The 18,494-nt window shown below is 37.9% G+C and overlaps 1 protein-coding gene across 1 annotated transcript in view; it reads left to right on the top strand.

Annotated features, from left to right (window-relative positions):
- The first annotated feature begins 392 nt into the window (after positions 1-392).
- The window catches only part of LOC128653137 (adapter molecule crk), an 82,628-nt gene continuing 64,526 nt past the window's right edge, over positions 393-18,494 (top strand). Inside the window, exon 1 of the mRNA XM_053706247.1 lies at positions 393-752. Within this exon, the coding sequence (XP_053562222.1) occupies positions 533-752 (220 nt within the window). The 5' untranslated portion in view covers positions 393-532. The remainder of the gene's footprint in view (positions 753-18,494) is intronic.

Genomic DNA, 18,494 nt, shown 5'->3' with positions numbered 1-18,494 from the left:
CAAGAAAATAAAGCAAATGTTATAAAATAAATCAATTGGAAAGATATTTAAACTGTATGCTCGATCTGAATCAAGACATTTTTTGGGGGGTTATGTCAAGTTTTTTTTCTGTATGATAGAATCGTGAGCAATTGTCATCCTCAAATCATGGATAAGATAACTAGGTAAATCGAGAGGTTTGCAATTGCCCACCAGTCTGTCCTATAAACCCATACAAAATATTTCCAAGTTTGTTGTAGCGTGATTTCGCTGCAAAAAAAAACCCCACTGCTAATTTAGCCGATTTTAAATATCAAAAATATATTTTTTCTTGTTAACATTCCCCAAATGGCAGAGAAATTGTATCCGCTTCAACGTCGCCTCTCTGATTACGCATTTCCGGAAGGTGAGGTCAGACCTTTCCTGTGCCGCCATTTCGGGATTGGTGAGGTCGGAATCGGTTGGAGGAGATTGATAGTCGCGTTTGTTTTGGGGCGGCGTCATTTGGCGTCTAAAGCCAAGGGGAGGAATACCGGGGTGTAGTGAAAGAGCCATGGCTGGCAATTTCGACTCAGAGGACCGAGCGAGCTGGTATTGGGGAAAACAAAACCGACAAGAGGCGGTGAACTTGCTGCAGGGCCAGCGGCACGGTGTGTTTCTGGTCAGGGACTCCACCACTATCCCCGGGGACTACGTGCTGTCTGTGTCAGAGAACTCTAAAGTTTCTCACTACATCATCAATAGTGTCAGTAACAACCGACAGAGTGGGCCAGGTGAGTGAGCCCTGTACTCGTGCGTTTCATTTTGGCTGACAGAAAGCTCTGAAATGCCCTACTACTGCTTTGCAGCCGTCTGGGGCTATGTTATGCATTGTCAGATTAGGGTCTGTCAGAACGTGAGTGAGTTTATCAAGGTTGAGATTTTAATGTTACTAAAAAAGTTATTAGACGTTTTCAGGTTAACTGAAATTATAAGACAATTATCTATAAACAGTTTTAGCCATATCACAAGGGCCTGTAGCCTTGATTTGTCCATGTTTTTTTATACATTTTATTTAAATAATTACTTAAGTTCACAAACCCAGCTATCCTGTAGTGTAAATAACTGATGTAAGGTGAGTTGCAAACGCTGGCAACTCACAGATTGGGCCTTCTACCCATTAATCTGGTCTTATTGCTTCATATGTTACCATTTTATATTTTGCATCTATGTTCATATTGCTGTAGAATCTGCTGGCACTCTCTAAATAATTCCTACATTAAAGGGACATTAAGCACTAAATGCTGGATAGAATGATCCAGTCAAAGAAAATATTAGTCTGAAATTAACATGCAGATGTATTTTTGAAAGTTTAATTAGTTGTTTACATATTGGCAAAATATAAGTGCAAAGTTTTAGTGTCTATAAAAGAGTGGGGGCTGTCATGTTGTAATTTAGGTTACCTTCTCTGTTGTGGCAAATTAGGGACAGTTATTAATAGGTCACAAGAGTGTGCAGCCAATGGCTGTGTGGAATATGTGTTCGGCACTTCCATTTCTAACGGGAACCGAAAAGCTCACAATTTCAGAATGGAATTACAGGAAAAGGGGACAAAATAAGGTATATTGCAGATTTTTTTTTTTAATATATACGATTTATCATTTTATATTACTATTTCAGTTTAATTTTCCTTTAAAGATCTGGGGGAATAAATCACTGTAATCTACCAGTGATGGAAAAATGTAGTCAGAGGGAAAAATATATCAGTCAACTATGTTCAATGTGGAAGTCTATTTTCTTGCTTGACGTTTACTCTTCACTTTTTCAGGACAGTATAAGTTTACAACTACTCCTGGCTTATCTGCAACCCAGAAATAAAATAGGAGTCATCATTTGGATTGCTTATACTAAATCGGGTGATTTGGGACTATGCTTTGCATGATATAGTGTTGAGCTTGTTAATTACACTTAGCCCTAGATTGATGGTATTTATTTAAATTAATGTGCACTATTATATATTAGCACAATTATTAGCGGATTGTTTGCTATTGCTGATTATATGTACTGTATTGTTAAATATGTACGGCTTTGTCCTGTTAATATATATGAAGTCCTTAGCTCTTTTTAGTTTTTTGTTTGTTTATAAAATATATATATATATATATATATATATATATATATATATATATATAAAATCTCTGATGTAGCGCACTGAGCATGCGCGAAATGCGTCTGATCCTGCTTAAAGTGAAGGTAAATTTTTTCGTTTTTGCAGCCTGTATTCTATTCCTCATCTAATATATAGTATGATCGCTACTTTTTTATTTTTATTTTATTTAGAAATAATGCCAACGCATGCGCATAACGCCCAACAATAGTGTGACGTCAAATGACGGCAGCCTAACGGCCAGACTGACTATTGGCTGTTTAAAGAACGTGACAGGACAAGAAAAAAAACAACAACAAAAAAACGGGCTGATTTTGAAAAGATTAGAAAGGGAAATAAAACGGCTTATAACTAGGTAAATAATAAAATTGATGAATGAAAGTACCTCTCATTTTACAAGTATTTGCATTGCCACTAATAGCATCGTGCAAAGTTTACCTTCACTTTAACCCTTGCATACTGATGTAGTGCTCTACTCACACGATTTAGAATAAACCACTTTGGCTTGAGTTCCATTGTAGCCTCGTCCTTCTTTCCTTGAGTGTGTGTGTGTATATATATATATATGTATGTATGTGTGTGTATGTGTATATATATATATATATATATATATATATATATATATATATATATATATTCTATATCTCTTATAGCTGGGTATTTTTTGTTTCCCATTGCTTATAGATATTCAAGATATTTTTATGTTAGTTGTGTTAATGTAAAGTTTTAGTCTGAAGTTTATATTTATAACACTCGGTATGTGGATTTTATTTTAAATATATATAAAAAATGTTTTTGTTTTTCTTTATCCGATTAGTCGAAAAAATAATCGGCTGATTAATCTATTATTAAAATAGTTAGATGCAGTCCTAATTTATTTATTTATATATATATATATATATATATATATATATATATATATATATATATATATATATATATATACACACTCTCTTAACTACTTGCCCTTCATGACAATCTACTACTTGTCCTGATACATATACAGGTAGCCCTCAGTTTACGCAGGGGTTAGGTTCCAGAAGGAATGGTTGTAAATCGAAACCCAGTTTATAATGTAAGTCAATGGGAAGTGAGGGAGTTAGGTTCCAGGCCCCTCTCAAAATTGTCATAAGTAACACCTTAATACATTATTTTTAAAGTTTTGGAATGAAGACTTTAGATGCTAAAAAGCATTATGAACCTAATAAAATAACCACACAACACAGACTTTTTCTTGCATTTTTCTGCAAACAGTTCTTTCTATGCATTCCAATCTGGACTGATTTATAGACAGGAAGATCTTTTTCCTTTGCAAGCTGCTCGATAGCTCAGGTCTGGTTAAACTGATTTCATTTTGCTTGACTTGCATATCTTTGCTGCTACACAAGCGGACAGCTCCACCTACTGGCTATTTTAATTAATGCACTGCTTCTCAATGCTTTTCAACAGCAGTCACATGACTAAAAATAATAAATAAAATTATATACAGGAGGCCCTCGGGTTAACAACAGTTCAATTTGAGCCGTTTCAGGATAACAACTTTCTTTTTCAAACTAGGGCACCTAAAGAAAAGTACTGAATAAATTAATTCATTTGTCCTGATCTGGGGAACACACATGCCCAGGATTTCAATATTTTGTGGGAAGTCTGAGCCTAATACTTATTGTGAACTATTTCTTTTTTTTTTTTTTTTTTTTTTTAAAACAAAAAGCTAAGTGGTCCTCAGGTTAGACAGGCGGCATACAATGTGCCCCTGCAGTGAATGAGACACTTGGTGACAGTAGTGTATTTTGTAAATCACTGTCATGAGGTTAAATTAGAAACTAACCCCTTACCCCAATGCATAACAGATCTGTAAATAATCACCATAAGAGGGTAATTTCTATTGTATTAACAACATTGTTTTTGTTTGCATTGTCCCTATGTATTTGTGTGTTATGTTAGTGTTTGTTAATGTCACTATGTTTGTATGTGAGCCCAATGTCAGTAAATGTGATTTTCTCTTTTTTTCTGTGTTTAATGTCAGTATGAATGGTGTTTCTCACAAATGTATGGATTCACTCGCACAGATTTATACACGCATTCACAGATAAAAACACATCCAGACTCAAATACCCACAATCACAAATACATACACTCACAGATTAAAACACATAATCAAATTTTTACACACAGATAATCGCAAAATCATGCAGACACACACAGATTAAAACACATATAAATCACACACATAGCAAAATGAGATTATATTTATCTATCTCAAATCCCTGGGGGTCCAGTGGAGTGGTAGTGGGGGGTGTGTGTTTTGGGGTTTTTTAATAGAAAAAAAAATTTCCCTTTTGATTTAAATTTATTGGCCATTTGCACTTTACTCTTTATTTAATATATTGCAAAACCTGCAATATATTAAATAAAAAAGTTTTGCCTACCTGGTAGTCTAGTGGGGGAGCATTTGTTCTCTCACCTCTGTCTGGTACAGACCATATTAATAGCTCCTTCTGGCTGGATCGCAGTGATGCGAGTCAGTGCATGCTGCATTCACTCACACAGACCAAATGCTGCCCCATTAGACTACCAGGGAGAGAATACTTTTTTATTTAATATATTGTAGGTTCTGCAATATATTAAACAAAAAGTAAACTGCCAGTGCACCCTAAGACGGCTTCCTGAGCCTCCCTGGATAAGTTACATTTTCAGCGCATGCCCTAAAATGGTTCCTGAGCCTAACTATATAAGGTAAGCTTCCAGCGCGTGCCCTAAGATGGCTTCCTGAGCACTGGATAAATAAATGGTACCTGATGCCCTGTCCACCTGGGCATTTCCTGTTATCCAGGTTGGCCTGTCTGGGGCAGTATGGAAGGGGCAGTTGGCACCTCCGGGTGTCAGGCTCTCGGTCTGTGACTCGCTAGCCGGGTCCTGTGCACTGCCTCAAGATGTCACTAGAGGCGGCAAGAGGGCAGCATTACAATTACTGTGTAGGTCCTTTGAGCAGTAACTCAGGCTGCAGCATACTGGCAATTTAGCATTCTGTGTTTTGCGGATACTCATAGTTAGCTCCCTTCATGCTACCCTAGTGTGAGCGTTAAAGGGAGAGTATACACTCATTTTCATATAACTGAATGTAATAGACACTACTAAAGAATAAGATGCACAGATACTGATATAAAAATTCAGTATAAAATGGTTTAAAAACTTACTTAGAAGCTGTCAGTTTAGCTCTGTTGAAAAGGTAGCTGGAAAGCCCACTGCAAGTGGCAAATAAGACACTCCCCCTTCTTTTGCATATGAAAAGACCCTTTACACAAACAGGAGCAAGCTGGAGAAGGTAGCTGACGTTATTCACATAAAACTTTGGGGCTTGGTTAGGAGTCTGAAAATCAGAGCAATGTTATTTAAAAATAAGCAAAACTAATACTATACATTTATTAAAAAAAAAAAAAAAAAAAAAACTTTATGGGCTATATAAATAGATAATCTACAAAACATTTATGCAAAGAAAAATGAGTGTGTAATGTCTCTTTAGTGTTGAAACATATATATGTCTCTGTCTGTGACTCACCGGGTCAAATGTACTGCTAGCCCGCTAGCTCCACGTGGCCCAGAACTGCATGTCCCAGGCGTCGTCGATATAAATTGCGCATCCCTTATTGGTCAGTCTCATTTTATTTGTTACTTGCCCCAAGGCAGAACATGCAATGATCGGAGATGTCATTGCAGAAAATGCAGCATGTCTGCGTAAAGAACAGGACACATGCAGGAACTGTTAGCGATTTAACTTTTCGGCGCTGCTCCACATTAGGCTGTTCTCTTCAAACAGAGCTGTTCTCTGGCTGCACTGTGTAAGTTTTCCTTATCGCAGTTCATCCAGAGCAAAGTCCTGTTTTAAGTGAACAGTGAAATAAACAGTAGCACTGTAAAGCAGTAGTGCATTGATTGACTGGCTCTCAGAGATTGTTTCAAGCACATACCCTAGCCTTTAACTGCCTGCAAAGCTGTTTTTATATCTGAATGCAAGACATTTGTATGAACAATGCACCTTTTTTATTACTACTTCTATGTTAGACTATGTCTGCAGCTAATTTCCAATGTAATTTTCTACTACTGCACTATATTATAAAACTTTAAATATTGCTTTATTCTCCGTTTAACTAACACACTGCAATTGAACTGGTGCTTTAGTATAACTGCCTAATTTAAAATTGAATTTGATTTAAAAATGACCTGCAGAAAATTTTTCACTAAAAAAATTAATCGCAGAAAGTGAAAAAAAAGTTATGCCGCTGGGGTTACTTGCTGTCTACCACAGCATATTTGTCTTTCTAGATGTAAATTGTTTTAGTATGTGTAACCACTGAGAGAACAGTAGTGACTACTTGTGGCATGAGCTCTTAGTCATGTGTATATACATCTGCATGTACATATGTATTAATTGCAGGTCAGGTACCTCTGTGTTTTGTGAATAAAAATAAATAAATAATAATAATTAAAAAAAAATATATAATGTGTGTATATGTATGTGTGTGTATATATATATATATATATATATATATATATATATATATATATATATATATATATATATATATATATATATATATATATATATATATATATATATATATATATGTATGTGTGTATATATATATATATATATATATATATATGTGTGTGTGAAAAGATACACCAGCTATTTCTGAATGTAATTAATGATGAGCATAGATGAAAAATAAGTTATAATTCCATCTGGTGCAAGGAGGTGCGGAAAAAAATGAAATAAGAAAAGAGCAATACAGGCGAACCTTTAAACCAGCACACGCTCATTAATCATAGTATATGTAAGTAGATGAAATTGACTCATTAACCAGACACAAAGCTGTACTAAAGTAAACTCAAATACCCTTTATTAGCTTCTAACAGCAATTATATTTGGTTGCAGCACCAAACAAAAAAAAAAATTAATAATGTATATACCTTCCTCACACAGGAGGAAAAAAGACCTGTATTTATCAACCTGTAATAAGAAAATACAGGCAGCTGCTTTTGCAGGACTGTTAATAGCAGTAAGCTTAGCAGTGGCAGTTCATAATGGAGCAAAGCAATGATTGTTAGATGCAAAGCAAATAGCCATTTTGATGCACAGAGAAACTGCTGTCTACAGCGTAATGTAGTAGAAAAATCCCTTGTATGCCGCAATTATCGTTACAGGGTAGTCCCTCTGTCAATGGTAGCAAGCCATAAACAGGATAGTAATGAAAAGATGTTTTTTCATAGGTTAAAGTAAACAACCAGGTCGGTATAAAGGATGTTACTGGCTGTAAGGTAAATATGGTCTTAGTATTGTGTCCATTTAGAGTCGTTATGGAGAGCAACGGATACACTGTTGTCAGAAGTTATGTGGTTAATTACTCACTGAGACCTTTTTGCCGTCGGCGGGAGTGACGTCTCACTACCACCGCTTCATTGGGTCCTGCAGGTTTTCCAGTGAAAACTTTCCCGTTGATTAGTCAGCTCTCTCGTCTCTTAAGGTTCCCTTTTGCCAAATACCGTACTGAAGCCATGCAAAGCGTCCTACAAACAAATTCACGCTCACGGAGCTACACGTGTTTCACCCAAACTTTCGTTCTGATTGGGCTTCCTCGGGCATGTGATGCCGTTGTACGTCAGAATTGCCTTTTCATGCAGATTATCCCAGGTGAAATGGTTAACTAGTTCAGTGCTTTTACAAATTTAAGTACTGCCATACTGATTACTCAGGAATTGAAAGCAATTCTAAATAGTTATGGGTACACATTCGTTACTCAATTACGGCAGCAAAGGCTAATCTTATAATATTCACATCATATACAGATCCTTATTGCATATTGACACTTTCATTTCAAGTTACTATAAATGAATCATACATTATAGTAAAATTATTCTCATAGAAATAGTCATTAAAATAAACATTTTCATTTTCTTTTTCCCACAGAGAGACTCCTCTTGTTAGTAATAATATGCATAATGGTTAGCCAGATAGTAAATTATAATAAAAAGTGGCACATTAGGGGAATTTTTAATCTAAAAATAGAGCATAGTTTAACTCTTCGTTCAGGCCACCTGGTTGAACAGTATCCAGGTTAAAAATCCATTTACAATTCAGCCTTTAACAATAGATTGTCCCAATCACCCCTTCTTTCATTAAAGGGACACTGAACCCAATTTTTTTCTTTCGTGATTCAGATAGAGCATGCAATTTTAAGCAACTTTCTAATTTACTCCTATTAGCAAATTTTCTCCCTTCTCTTGGTATCTTTGTTTGAAATGCAAGAATGTAAGTTTAGATGCCGGCCCATTTTTTTGTGAATAACCTGGGTTATTCTTGCTGATTGGTGGATAAATTCATCCACCAATTAAAAAGTGCTGTCCAGAGTACTGAAACAAAAAAGCTTAGATGCCACCTTTTTCAAATAAAGATTGCAAGTGAACGAAGAAAAATTGATAATAGGAGTAAATTAGAAAGTTGCTTCAAATTGCAGGAGCATGAAAGGACATAGACTACACCATATGTTTTGCATGTAATGAACCCCTTAGTTCTATGGATTGTGCCCTTACTATCTTCAATCTTATTACCAGTAACCATAAATTTGCGCATTTTGCATTTATTACATGGACGGTTACCACTTTTGGGTTTCATACTGCCCAGACACATTCTTGGTTCATTAATGATATAGTGACTGTCTTTTAAAGAGGGTGCTTTTCTGGCAGTCAAAGGAAAATCCCCCCACTAAGTGCCAATGTTTAGATAAAATTGCTTTTAAATCTTGCCATTGATTATTAAATGTAGTTATCATTCTTAATCTAGTGTCCCCAGTTTTTTCCTTTGATTCATAACGGAGAGTTTGCCTCTGAGTCTGAGATGCTCTATGAAGCCTGTTTTTAACCAATTTTTACTATATCTTTCTAAAAACCGTTTTTTCAAATCATCAGCATGTTTTTTAAAAAACAATTCATCTGAACAGTTTCTTTTGTGTCTAAGATATTGACCAGTGGGAATACCTTTTTATTTGTGTGATAGGATGATGGCTCGTTGCCTCTAATAAAGTATTTGCTGCTGTCGGTTTCCTATAGCTTTCAGTATTGATGGTATTATCAACTTTCAATAATTTTAAATCAAGAAATGAAATTTCAGAGGGTCTGACTTCATACGTAAACTTAAGATTTTTTTTTTGTATTGGTATTTAAATACTTTATAAAGTCATGAAGATGGTCAATTGAGCCTTCCCATAGCATTAGAACATCATCTATAAATCTTGTCCATAAGACCACTTTGTTCACGAAACACGGAGGCATATCCAAAATCGTTTCCAATTCCCATTTCCCCAAATATAAACAGGCATAGGTGGGGGCACAACTTGCCCCCATAGCTGTCCCTAAAATCTTTCTATAGAATTTTGAATCAAATTTAAAATAATTCCTTTCTAGAACAAATTTTAACCGTTTCGTAACAAATGCAGTGTGATCCGTGTATCCGATACCTCTCTGATGAAGATAAAAGCGTGAGGCTTCAACACCCAAATCATGAGGTATTGAAGAATACAAGGCCTCCACGACTATAGTAACAAATAAAGTTTCATCAGAGGACCAGACCATCTAATTTACATAGAACATCGGCAGTATCTTTTATATTTGAGGGCATAGTTGTCAAAAAAGGTCTAAGGTTCCAATCAACATATTTAGCAACGTTTTCTAATCAACCACCCTGACCTGGTGCAATGGGACGTCCAGGCAGTGGATTTTTGTTTTTATGCAATTTTGGAATTGTGTAAGCCGTTGGTAATGTTTGATGTTTCCCATTTAGGAACTCAAATTCTTTATTAACGCATTTTGAAAACCTTGCAAAATGATTTCAAGGTCCTCTTTGTATTGTAAAGTTGGGTTGCCTGGTAGTCTTTCATATTGTAATTCACATGACACTTGTCTGACATTCCACCACATAATCTGTGGTGTTAAGTACCACCCCATTTCCACCCTTGTCTGATGGTTTTATTCTGATGGAATGATCATTTGCAAGTTCCCTCATAGCCTGTTGTTTTATATTGATGTTACTAATGCCCGAAGTTACAGTATTTAATGATTTCAAATCTTTTTCAACTAATTTCACAAAATTGGATACATTTGATACAGTGGTAGAGCTGGCATGTATCTTGATTTTGCTTTTAAAAGGACTAAAGCCAATATGTGGATTTTTAATTATATTCTCCATAGGATCACTTTCCTGAAATAACTCTACTAAACTTTGTAAAGTTTGTCTCTCTTGCATATCTAAATCTACATTAGATGGTTTATGCATATACACTTTTTTTCAAAATAATTTTACGGGCAAAGAGGTTTAGGTCTTTCATGGTGGTGAATTTGTCCAAATTATTAGTGGGGCAAAAAGTCAAGCCCTTTGAAAGAACTTCTAAGTGGGTTTCATTTAATAATTTATTAGACAAATTTGTTTTGCTGTTCTGTTGACTGCGCAATACATAACCTTTCTTGGGTTTGTCTTCCTTTTCTATGTTTCCTACCGCCTCTTTGTTTTTTTTTTCCATTTTTTTTTTTTCTTCTCTTAAAAACACCATCTTCTTCTAAATCAAGATCTACTCTGTTGGCTGCTTTCTTTATCAGAACTTTGCTTATCTGATTCAGATGTGGCCGAGTCATATTTGTAATCATAAATTTTTCCTTCTAGATAATCTAAATGATCTTTAAGGAATTTCCTCCTCTTTCTAGATTTAATTTCCTCTTGTAATTTCCTAATCTCTGAGTTACATTGATCTTTTAATTTTATAAATTCCTGATGTGATGACCATTTCTCAATATTCATAGTATATTCATCTAAAGTTTTCTGGACATTATCCATTCTAAGTTGATTTTCCTTAATTATTAATTTCATTAAACTAAATGAACAATCAGTCAAACATTTTTTTTGCATTCTGTTTTGAAGTTAGGGAGCAAAGGATCAACTAAATTCATACCTGCTTTCTTACGCAAACGTAGACCTCTAGGAATCATTTTATTATCCAAATATCTGCGTACACTACTGATTTCCCATTTAAGTTTTAAATAGGGTTGCACTGATACAAGTATCGATATCGGTACCGATACCAAGCATTTGCATGAGTACTTGTACTCGTGCAAATGCACCGATACTTAAACCGATACCTCCACTTCCTACCCATATGCTACCTTGTGACATTTTTTCAAACTGCATGTTCCCATTTCATTTTAAACTGGAGTGGACACTAAACTAAAAATTGTTTACTACTGTTCTGCCAATACAAATTGCTGTTATTTGTATTATTGTAGTAGAGATCACTGTACCTCGTTCAGACAAACCCCTGAAGTACTGGGCAGTTAAAAAACAGATTTCCAGCTCTGGCTAAAATGGCCCAAAAATATCTTTCTGCCCCATGCAGTAGTGCTGAAAGTGAGACTGTTCAACTTAGAGTCGAACCTCCAAACAAATGTCAGATTGATGTTATATTACAGCCCTACAACCCAATTGCATCACCCCTTTAAATCACCCCTTTAAATTTAATATTTTATTGTAATATTTTTTATTTATAAACATGTTCAGTAAACTTTTGACAAATAAAACTATTTTATTATTTCATAATGTCTTTTGAATTACAGTCCTTTATAATTATAAAGAAGGAATCTTAAATAATTAGTCTGTATTGTGCTTGGTAAACTGTCACATGGCATAAAAAAAAAAAAAGTATCAGTAATTGGTATCGGCGAGTATTTGAAAACAAGTATTTGTACTCGGTCATAAAAAAAATGGTATCGGTGCAACCCTAGTTTTAAATGTTTAATTGACTGTTAACATTTTTTATGATTTTAAACTATTTAATCACCTTTTGGAATTATCTGAGTATCTGTAAAGAAAAGGTTTCATTAAGGTCAAATTCCCATTCATTATCGCCTGTCATTGCTGCCAAAAACTTGAACAACACTTACCTCTGATCAGTGAGTCAAAATCTGAGTTTTATTCTGAAAAGCACAGTGTCAAGAAAAGACATTAAAGTCTAGTATAAAAATGTGAAAAGATACACCAGCTATTTCTGAATGTAATTAATGATGAGAACAGATGAAAAATAAGTTATAATTCCATCTGGTGCAAGGAGGTGTGCAACATAATGAAGTATGAAAGCAAAGAGCAATACAGGTGAACCTTTAAACCAGCACACGCTCATTAATCATAGTATATGTAAGTAGATCATATTGACTCATTAACCAGACGCAAAGCTGTACTAAAGTAGAGTCGAGAGAGCTGACTAATCAAGGGTGAAGTTTTCACTGGAAAACCTGCAGGACCCAAAGAAGCGGTTGTTAGTGAGACGTCACTCCCGCTGACGGCAAAAGGTCTCTGTGAGTAATTAACCACATAACTTCTGACAACACAGTGTATCCGTTGCTCTCCATAATGACTAAATGGACACAATACTAAGACCATATTTACCTTACAGCCACTAACGTCCTTTATACCGACCTGGTTGTTTACTTTAACCTACGAACTAACATCTTTTCATTACTATCCTTTTTATGGCTTGCTACCATTGACAAAGGGACTACCCTGTAACGGTAATTGCGGCATACAAGGGATTTTCTACTACATTACGCTGTGGACAGCAGTTTCTCTATGCATCAAAATGGCTATTTGCTTTGCATCTAACAATCATTGCTTTGCTCCATTATGAACTGCCACTGCTAACCTTACCGCTATTAACAACATAGTCCTGCAAAAGCAGCTGCCTGTATTTTCTTATTACAGGTTGATTAATACAGGTCTTTTTTTTCCTCCTATGTGAGGAAGGTATATACATTATTAATTTTTATTTGTTTGGTGCTGCAACCAAATATAATTGCTGTTAGAAGCTAATAAAGGGTATTTGTGTTTACTTTAGTACAGCTTTGTGTCTGGTTAATGAGTCAATTTCATCTACTTACATATACTATGATTAATGAGCGTGTGCTGGTTTAAAGGTTCGCCTGTATTGCTCTTTCTCTTAAGTGTATCCAGTCCACGGATTATCCATTACTTGTGGGACATTCTCCTTCCCAACAGGAAGTTGCAAGAGGATCACCCACAGCAGAGCTGCTATATAGCTCCTCCCCAACTGTCATATCCAGTCATTCTCTTGCAAGCCTCAACCAAGATGGAGGTCATAAGAGGAGTGTGGTGTTTTATACTTAGTTTATTCTTCAATCAAAAGTTTGTTATTTTTAAATGGTGCCGGAGTGTACTGTTTATCTCAGGCAGTATTTAGAAGAAGAATCTGCCTGCGTTTTCTATGATCTTAGCAGAAGTAACTAAGATCCATGGCTGTTCTCACATATTCTGAGGAGTGAGGTAACTTCAGAGAGGGAATAGCGTGCAGGTTTTCCTGCAATAAGGTATGTGCAGTTTATTTTTCTAGGGATGGAATTTGCTAGAAAATGCTGCTGATACCGAAGTAATGTAAGTAAAGCCTTAAATGCAGTGATAGCGACTGGTATCAGGCTTATTAATAGAGATACATACTCTCTTGCTGGCATGTTTAATCTTTTTTATATGTATTTGGTGATAACAAGTATTGGGGCCTAGTTTTTTTCCACATGGCTGGCTTGAATTCTGCCTAGAAACAGTTTCCTTAGGCTTTCCACTGTTGCAATATGAGTGGGAAGGGCCTATTTTAGTGCATTTCTGTGCAGGTAAAATACTGACAGACATCCAGCTTCTTCCTGCATGTTCCGGGACTTCTCTGGAGGGCTCAAAAGACTTCAAAGTCGTTTTTGAGGGAGGTAAAAAGCCACAGTAGAGCTGTGGCAGTTGTTGTGACTGTTTGAAAAAAACGGAAAAAAAAGAAAAAAAAAGTTTTTGTCTTTTATTATTCAGTTTTGGGTATTAAGGGGTTAGTCATCCATTTGCAAGTGGGTGCAATGCTCTGCTAACTTGTTACATACACTGTAAAAATTTCGTTAGTGTAACTGCCTTTTTTCACTGTTATTTCAAATTTTGACAAAATTTGTGTTTCTTAAAGGTGCAGTAACGTTTTTTATATTACTTGTAAACTTGTTTAAAGTGTTTTCCAAGCTTGCTAGTCTCATTGCTAGTCTGTTTAAACATGTCTGAGACAGAGGAAACTACTTGTTCATTATGTTTGAAAGCCATGGTGGAGCCCCATAGGAGAATGTGTACTAAATGTATTGATTTCACCTTAAACAGTAAAGATCAGTCTTTAACTATAAAAGAAATATCACCAGAAGATTCTGACGAGGGGGAAGTTATGCCGACTAACTCTCCCCATGTGTCAGACCCTTCGCCTCCCGCTCAGGGGATGCACGCTAATATGGCGCCAATTACATCAGGGACGCCCATAGCGATTACCTTGCAGGACATGGCTGCAATCATGAATAATACCCTGTCAGAGGTATTATCCAGATTGCCTGAATTAAGAGGCAAGCGCGATTGCTTTGGGGTTAGGAGAAATACAGAGCGCGCAGATGCTGTAAGGGCCATGTCTGATACTGCGTCACAATATGCAGATCATGAGGACGGAGAGCTTCAGTCTGTGGGTGACATCTCTGATTCGGGGAAACCTGATTCAGAGATTTCTAGTTTTAAATTTATGCTTGAGAACCGCTGTGTGTTGCTTGGGGAGGTATTAGCTGCTCTGAATGACTGTAACACAGTTGCAGTACCAGAGAAATTGTGTAGGCTGGATAAATACTATGCGGTACCGGTGTGTACTGATGTTTTTGCTATACCTAAAAGGCTTACAGAAATTATTAGCAAGGAGTGGGATAGACCGGGTGTGCCTTTTTCCCCACCTCCTATATTTAGAAAAATGTTTCCAATAGACGCCACTACACGGGACTTATGGCAGACGGTGCCTAAGGTGGAGGGAGCAGTTTCTACTTTAGCAAAGCGTACCACTATCCCGGTTGAGGACAGTTGTGCTTTTTCAGATCCAATGGATAAAAAATTGGAGGGTTACCTTAAGAAAACGTTTATTCAACAAGGTTTTATTTTACAGCCCCTTGCATGCATTCCATTGCGCCTGTCACGGCCACGGCGGCATTCTGGTTTGAGGCCCTGGAAAAGGCCATCCGTACAACTCCATTGACTGAAATTATTGACAAGCTTAGAACACTTAAGCTAGCTAACTCATTTGTTTCTGATGCCATTGTTCATTTGACTAAACTAACGGCTAAGAATTCCGGATTCGCCATCCAGGCGCGTAGGGCGCTATGACTTAAATCCTGGTCAGCTGACGTGACTTCGAAGTCTAAATTACTCAACATTCCTTAAAAGGGGCAGACCTTATTCGGGCCTGGTTTGAAGGAAATTATTGCTGACATTACTGGAGGTAAGGGTCACACCCTTCCTCAGGACAGGGCCAAAGCAAAGGCCAAACAGTCTAATTTTCGTGCCTTTCGAAATTTCAAGGCAGGTGCAGCATCAACTTCCTCCTCTTCAAAACAACAGGGAACTTTTGCTCAATCTAAGCAGGCCTGGAAACCTAACCAGTCCTGGAACAAAGGCAAGCAGGCCAGAAAGCCTGCTGCTGCCTCTAAGACAGCATGAAGGAACGGCACCCTATCCGGTGACGGATCTAGTAGGGGGCAGACTTTCTCTCTTCTCCCAGGCGTGGGCAAGAGATGTTCAGGATCCCTGGGCGTTGGAGATCATATCTCAGGGATATCTTCTGGACTTCAAAGCTTCCCCTCCACAAGGGAGATTTCATCTTTCAAGGCTATCTGCAAATCAGATAAAGAAAGAGGCATTCCTACGCTGTGTGCAAGACCTCCTAGTTATGGGAGTGATCCATCCAGTTTCGCGGACGGAACAAGGACAGGGTTTTTAGTCTAATCTGTTTGTGGTTCCCAAAAAAGAGGGAACCTTCAGACCAATTTTGGATCTAAAGATCTTAAACAAATTCCTCAGAGTTCCATCTTTCAAAATGGAAACTATTCGGACCATCCTACCCATGATCCAAGAAGGTCAGTACATGACCACAGTGGACTTAAAGGATGCCTACCTTCACATACCGATTCACAAGGATCATCATCGGTTTCTAAGGTTTGCCTTTCTAGACAGGCATTACCAATTTGTAGCTCTTCCCTTCGGGTTGGCTACAGCCCCGAGAATCTTTGCAAAGGTTCTGGGCTCGGTTCTGGTGGTTCTAAGACCGCGAGGCATAGCGGTGGCTCCGTATCTAGACGACATCCTGATACAGGCGTCAAGCTTTCAAGTTGCCAAGTCTCATACAGAGATAGTTCTGGCATTTCTGAGGTCGCACGGGTGGAAAGTGAACGAGGAAAAGAGTTCTCTATCCCCACTCACAAGAGTCTCCTTCTTAGGGACTCTTATAGATTCTGTAGAAATGAAAATTTACCTGACGGAGTCCAGGTTATCAAAACTTCTAAATGCTTGCCGTGTTCTTCACTCCATTCCGCGCCCTTCGGTAGCTCAGTGTATGGAGGTAATCGGCTTAATGGTAGCGGCAATGGACATAGTGCCATTTGCGCGCCTTCATCTCAGACCGCTGCAATTATGCATGCTGAGTCAGTGGAATGGGGATTACAGAGATTTGTCCCCTCTGCTAAATCTGGATGAAGAGACCAGAGATTCTCTTCTCTGGTGGTTGTCTCGGGTACACCTGTCCAAGGGTATGACCTTTCGCAGGCCAGATTGGACAATTGTAACAACAGATGCCAGCCTTCTAGGTTGGGGTGCAGTCTGGAATTCCCTGAATTCACAGGGATCGTGGACTCAGGAGGAGAAACTCCTTCCAATAAATATTCTGGAGTTAAGAGTGATATTCAATGCTCTTCTGGCTTGGCCTCAGTTAGCAACACTGAGGTTCATCAGATTTCAGTCGGACAACATCACGACTGTGGCTTACATCAACCATCAAGGGGGAACCAGGAGTTCCCTAGCAATGGTAGAAGTCTCAAAGATAATTCGCTGGGCAGAGTACCACTCTTGCCACCTGTCAGCAATCCATATCCCAGGCGTGGAGAACTGGGAGGCGGATTTTCTAAGTCGTCAGACTTTCCATCCGGGGGAGTGGCAACTCCATCCGGAGGTGTTTGCTCAGTTGATTCATCGTTGGGGCGAACCAGAGTTGGATCTCATGGCGTCTCCCCAGAACGCCAAGCTTTCATGTTACGGGTCCAGGGACCCAGAAGCGACGCTGATAGATGCTCTAGCAGCGCCTTGGTTCTTCAACCTGGCTTATGTGTTTCCACCGTTTCCTCTGCTCCCTCGACTGATTGCCAAAATCAAACAGGAGAGAGCATCGGTGATTCTGATAGCACCTGCGTGGCCTCGCAGGACTTGGTATGCAGACCTAGTGGACATGTCATCCTTTCCACCATGGACTCTGCCTCTAAGACAGGACCTTCTGATACAATGTCCTTTCAATCATCCAAATCGAATTTCTCTGAGACTGACTGCATGGAGATTGAACGCTTGATTCTATCAAAGCGTGGCTTCTCCGAGTCAGTCATTGATACTTTAATACAGGCACGAAAGCCTGTTACCAGGAAAATCTACCACAAGATATGGAGTAAATATCTTTATTGGTGTGAATCCAAGAATTACTCATGGAGTAAGGTTAGGATTCCTAGAATATTGTCTTTTCTCCAAGAGGGCTTGGACAAAGGATTATCAGCTAGTTCCTTAAAGGGTCAGATTTCTGCTCAGTCTATTCTTTTGCACAAGCGTCTGGCAGAGGTTCCAGACGTCCAGGCATTTTGCCATGCTTTGGTTAGAATTAAGCCTGTGTTTAAACCTGTTGCTCCCCCGTGGAGCTTAAACTTGGTTCTTAAGGTTCTTCAAGGAATTCCGTTTGAACCCCTTCATTCCATTGATATTAAACTTTTATCTTGGAAAGTTCTGTTTTTGATGGCTATTTCCTCGGCTCGGAGAGTCTCTGAGCTATCTGCCTTACAATGTGATTCTCCTTATCTGATTTTTCATGCAGATAAGGTAGTTCTGCGTACCAAACCTGGGTTTTTACCTAAGGTGGTTTCTATCAAGAATATCAATCAAGAGATTGTTGTTCCATCATTGTGCCCTATTCCTTCTTCAAAGAAGGAACGTCTTTTACATAATCTGGACGTAGTCCGTGCCTTGAAGTTTTACTTACAAGCTACTAAAGATTTTCGTCAAACATCTGCCCTGTTTGTCGTTTACTCTGGACAGAGGAGAGGTCAAAAAGCTTTGGCAACCTCTCTTTCCTTTTGGCTTCGGAGCGTAATACGCCTAGCCTATGAGACTGCTGGACAGCAGCCCCCTGAAAGGATTACAGCTCATTCTACTATAGCTGTGGCTTCCACCTGGGCCTTTAAAAAT

This window comes from Bombina bombina, chromosome 3 (assembly GCF_027579735.1).
Source record: "Bombina bombina isolate aBomBom1 chromosome 3, aBomBom1.pri, whole genome shotgun sequence".
Classification (NCBI taxonomy): domain Eukaryota; kingdom Metazoa; phylum Chordata; class Amphibia; order Anura; family Bombinatoridae; genus Bombina; species Bombina bombina.
This window is presented reverse-complemented; position numbering and strand designations above follow the sequence as displayed.